This window comes from Protomyctophum parallelum (genome assembly GCF_964188405.1).
Source record: "Protomyctophum parallelum genome assembly, chromosome: 4".
NCBI lineage: Eukaryota > Metazoa > Chordata > Actinopteri > Myctophiformes > Myctophidae > Protomyctophum > Protomyctophum parallelum.
Window position 1 is genome coordinate 33,314,122 of NC_139700.1, and position 4,288 is coordinate 33,318,409.

Below are 4,288 nucleotides of genomic sequence, written 5' to 3' on the forward strand. Positions count from 1 at the left end.
TGTTTTGGGACTACTCTCGAGCTCAGTATTGCATGACTGCAGTTTACACCTAAGGATCCATTTTACATTATGGCAAAGGAATGACTGCACTGACGCTTGCAGCTCTGCAGTTAGTTTAGCAATGACCTCACTGAGGTAGAAAGACTGAAAAGGTTCATGGCACATAAACAATTATACGAACAGAACAAAGGCAGAACATGTTAAAAGCAACGGATATTCCCTTCTTATCTGGACTGTTGAAATTTGACAAGCTGATGCTTAAGGGCATTTTAAGTGCATGACAGCATGGGAAAGGGGTTGTGCATGACAGCCGTGGATCATTTTTGTCTACCAAACATTCTCTTGCCGTTTCAGACCTTGATCAGCTTTGTCATCATTATTCATGATATCAACAACAGCATATAGTGGAAAAACAGGAACTGCACCAGATCTGCTCAACTTCATGAAATCCATTGTACAGAGGCACTTTCACCGGTCCTGTTGGTGAGAGGGGGTAAAGGCACTAGCAACTAATGTCAAAACAATTCTTTGCAATATGAAGAGAATTTTGGTATAGTTCTTTTCCGCAGTTTCAAAACCAACATGTTCTAAAATTTGGTGTTAAAATGGAAGCATGACTCATAATATGTTTAACGTTTCTTGTTCAAAGAAGGTCCATGCACTGCACTATTGAAGTAATACTGTTATTGGTGCTTATTGTGATTATATGCATTTTTGATAATATTTCTTCAGCATCTTCGACTACTCTTTAAATTAGAAATTCTGCATCCCCGAGTTGGGTTTGGATATATTTTGTCACGTTTCAGAAAACATCCAGGGTTAAATTCCTTAGTTTCCCTGACAATATGGCACTACAAAGTGCCTGAATTGCAACAAGCTGTATACTGATGTCATGCATTAAATATACAGTACCAGGATACAAATGTACCTTAGTCAATAGGCCATAATGCAGATTACTTTTTTCATGCTATGATCTCATTTATGTACTGTTCCCTTAAGAATTAACATTCAATTCCTATACTTCTAAATGATTTGCATTTCAAATTAAAAAAAAACTATCCAGTGCACTCTTTGTGAAAATGGATGAGGTTGGAATGGTGGTGGGGATCCAAAAGAACATCTTTACCATTATGAGGTATGTCTCATGCATGCCAATATCAAAATGTAAAGTCTCTAAACATGCTCACGTGAAGCTCTTTTCTTTTATCATTGTGCTGTGTTGCATCTAAAGGGCATGGCATTGAATCACTTGGTGATATATCATATCATAATTACAGCATCTGCTGGAAAATAGCAGCATTGCGGATGTCCGTGAAGCGAGTAGATCACCATTTCCTTACATCCAAAACGGGACAGATCAGTCTGTTTCCTATAAGGTGCTTTGCTGAATAAGTAGGCTAAATCCTGTGAGGGTGTTGCCTAACCTCCAGGTGCCGACCACCGGTCTGTATAGATGCCTGCGTTGGTCTCTGCAGACTTTTCTGATGCGATGTGCAACTTGCGGAAATGTTATCTGTAAATCCATGCATAACATTGTAGTTATCATCACGCTTGTCCTCTGATAAGTCATCGTGCATGGCTCTGCGTCTTCCGGTTGCGCCGCGTCATGATGTGCGTAATATTTTTATTTTATTTTTTATTTTATTTTTCAGAATATGTATATAGGCCTAGTTGTAGGATCATAAGGATTAATTACTCTATTTACCTGTCATATACTTTAACAGCTTTGTTTTTTCGATTTCCTTTCTATATAGCTGAGCATGGTTGTTGCTGTTGTGACCTAATGCCATGGAGCGCTTTGGGGAGGTAAATGAAAGCATTCCTAACTGATAGTCTACTCCTCATAATATGACAGTCTCATAGAGATCCCATGTATTGGTGCCTAACTGGGGGATGGGGGTGGTCTACACATCTGTAAGCAGCTTGCTTTTATTTACACAGTTCTGGTTGGCTATAGTGCAGTTGCCAGTTCTGAGGTTTGCTTCTCTAAAATTGTCGATGCTATTGTTTATGTCTCCATCAATCTCCATGTACTCTGATTTGCTGACGGACGATGAACTACGGCGGCTAGAGTTGGTCTCAGAGGCAATGTTTGGGTCCACGTTGAGCAGCGCTGCCTGCTCCTCTCCCTCCGTCTCCCGGTGGTAGAAGTAGTTGAAGTTGGACACTATGACGGGCACCGGGAGCGCAATCGTCAGCACGCCGGCGATGGCGCACAGCGAGCCTACAATCTTGCCTCCTATAGTGACCGGGACCATGTCCCCATAGCCCACAGTTGTCATAGACACAACAGCCCACCAGAAAGCGTCGGGGATGCTGTGGAAATAGGACCCTTGCTCCTCGGCCTCGGCAAAGTACACGGCGCTGGAGAACAAGATGACACCGATGAACAGAAAGAAGATCAGCAATCCAAGCTCCCGCATGCTGGCTTTGAGGGTCTGCCCCAAAATCTGCAATCCCTTTGAGTGTCGTGACAGCTTGAAAATCCTGAAGACTCTGACCAGACGGATGACCCTGAGGATGGCCAGAGAAGTCGCCTGCTCCCCTACCCCCTCTTTCTCCGGATCTTCAGCCAACTCGGTGCCTAGTGTGATGAAGTAAGGGATGATGGCCACTATGTCGATAGTGTTCATCATATTCTTGAAGAAGGCCGGTTTACTAGGACATGCAAAAAAGCGTACTATCAACTCAAAGGAGAACCAGATTATACAGAGGGTCTCGATGATGAAGAATGGGTCTGTAAGGATGTTTGGCTTGTAATAAACAGTTCTGTTCCCAACTTGGATCATCCGACCATTTGGGTCCTCTTTCAACTCCGGTAAAGTCTCTAAACAAAATATTACTATGGATATCAGAATGACCATCACAGAAACGATGGCAATCCCTCTCGCAGGGCCTGAACTCTCTGGGTGCTCGAAGAGGAGCCAGATCTGACGCTGGAACTCCTTCTCGGGCAGCGGCCGTTCTTCCTCTCTGACGAAGCCCTCATCCTCGCGAAACTTCTCCATCGCGTCCACTCCCAGCTCGTAAAACTTAATCTCTTCTGAAAACATATCCAGTGGGACATTCACGGGTCTCCTCAGGCGCCCCCCGGACTGGTAGTAATACAGGATAGCATCAAAGCTAGGGCGGTTTCTGTCAAAGAAATATTCATTTCGGAGGGGATCAAAGTATCGCATCCTCTTTTTCGGGTTGCCCAGCAGCGTCTCTGGGAACTGGGAGATAGTTTTCAGCTGCGTCTCGAACCGGAGACCGGCGATGTTGATGACCACCCGCTCGCAGCATTCGTGGTCGTCATGGTCCGGGGGATAAGTGTCCTGCGGGTGTCCGGGCACGGCCGCCGTCTCGTCCATGTTATCTCCTGCTACTACAGTCATTCTGAAGGATGGTTCCGGTTAGTCTGATCAGGCAGGCATTCAGTTTTGATCAAATTTCCACTGTAGTGCTTCCCACTCCCCCTTAATTTGTTGTTGTGGTCCCCAGATATAGGGGGGTTGCTCGCTTTGCCTCAGTGCGGCTCCACTGCGGTTCTCGCTGACTCGACCATTGCTGTACGCCGCTGCATCTGCTACTGCTGCTGCCTCTGTCACCCAGTCAAGAGAGGAAGGGGGGGAAAAAAGGAAAAAAGAATGGATCGAACAGCCGAGATATTTGCTAGCTCAGCGATTTCTGCCACATATATTTATTTATTTATTTATTTACGTGTGTATTTGGCATTTTCTTGGCCCAACTAAGTGGAAGCATTCAGTATAGGCTATATAGCTATATAGTAACATGTAATCTATTACCTGCCACCATGCCAGTGCAGTGCTAATGACACTAGGCAGTTATTGATACTCTCATCAGTGTCAATTAGCCTATGTTGTGACGCATAAGATTTGAATCTGCTAAGCCAGTCATGGATCATGTCACTAAACGTATACATAATAAGCATGTTGAAAACAATGACATGCTCAGTCACACATCTCGACAAAGGTATATAATAAGTACAATATTAAACCTTCTCAGGTTATAGGCTTACCTTGGGTTGACGGTGAAGGGTCCCGAGTGCGTCTTATTCATTCCCGTGTAAAGTCATCCAACGACAGGGTCACCCGTGGTTGTCTTGTCATATGGCAATGGCATTAACACTTTACATCACACCCACAAGAAAACAGCTGGAGTCTTTCAGTGCAGATCACATCATGTCCGTGACATTCAAATAAACCGTTAACTATTACTCCTAAGTTCTACTGCATCGAAATATCATTAGGCATAGTCAAGCCACAAATAAAATTGTGACAATAGG

The 4,288-nt window shown here is 44.2% G+C and overlaps 1 protein-coding gene across 1 annotated transcript; it reads right to left on the reverse strand.

Annotated features, from left to right (window-relative positions):
- Nucleotides 1–1,894: 1,894 nt before the first annotated feature.
- On the reverse strand, nucleotides 1,895–3,377 carry LOC310857428 (potassium voltage-gated channel subfamily A member 1-like; the record flags this gene model as incomplete). Its single annotated transcript, XM_083763087.1, has 1 exon — nucleotides 1,895–3,377. One exon carries the CDS (start codon nucleotides 3,375–3,377, stop codon nucleotides 1,905–1,907), a length of 1,473 nt encoding a protein of 490 aa, XP_083619213.1. The 3' UTR covers nucleotides 1,895–1,904.
- Nucleotides 3,378–4,288: the final 911 nt, after the last annotated feature.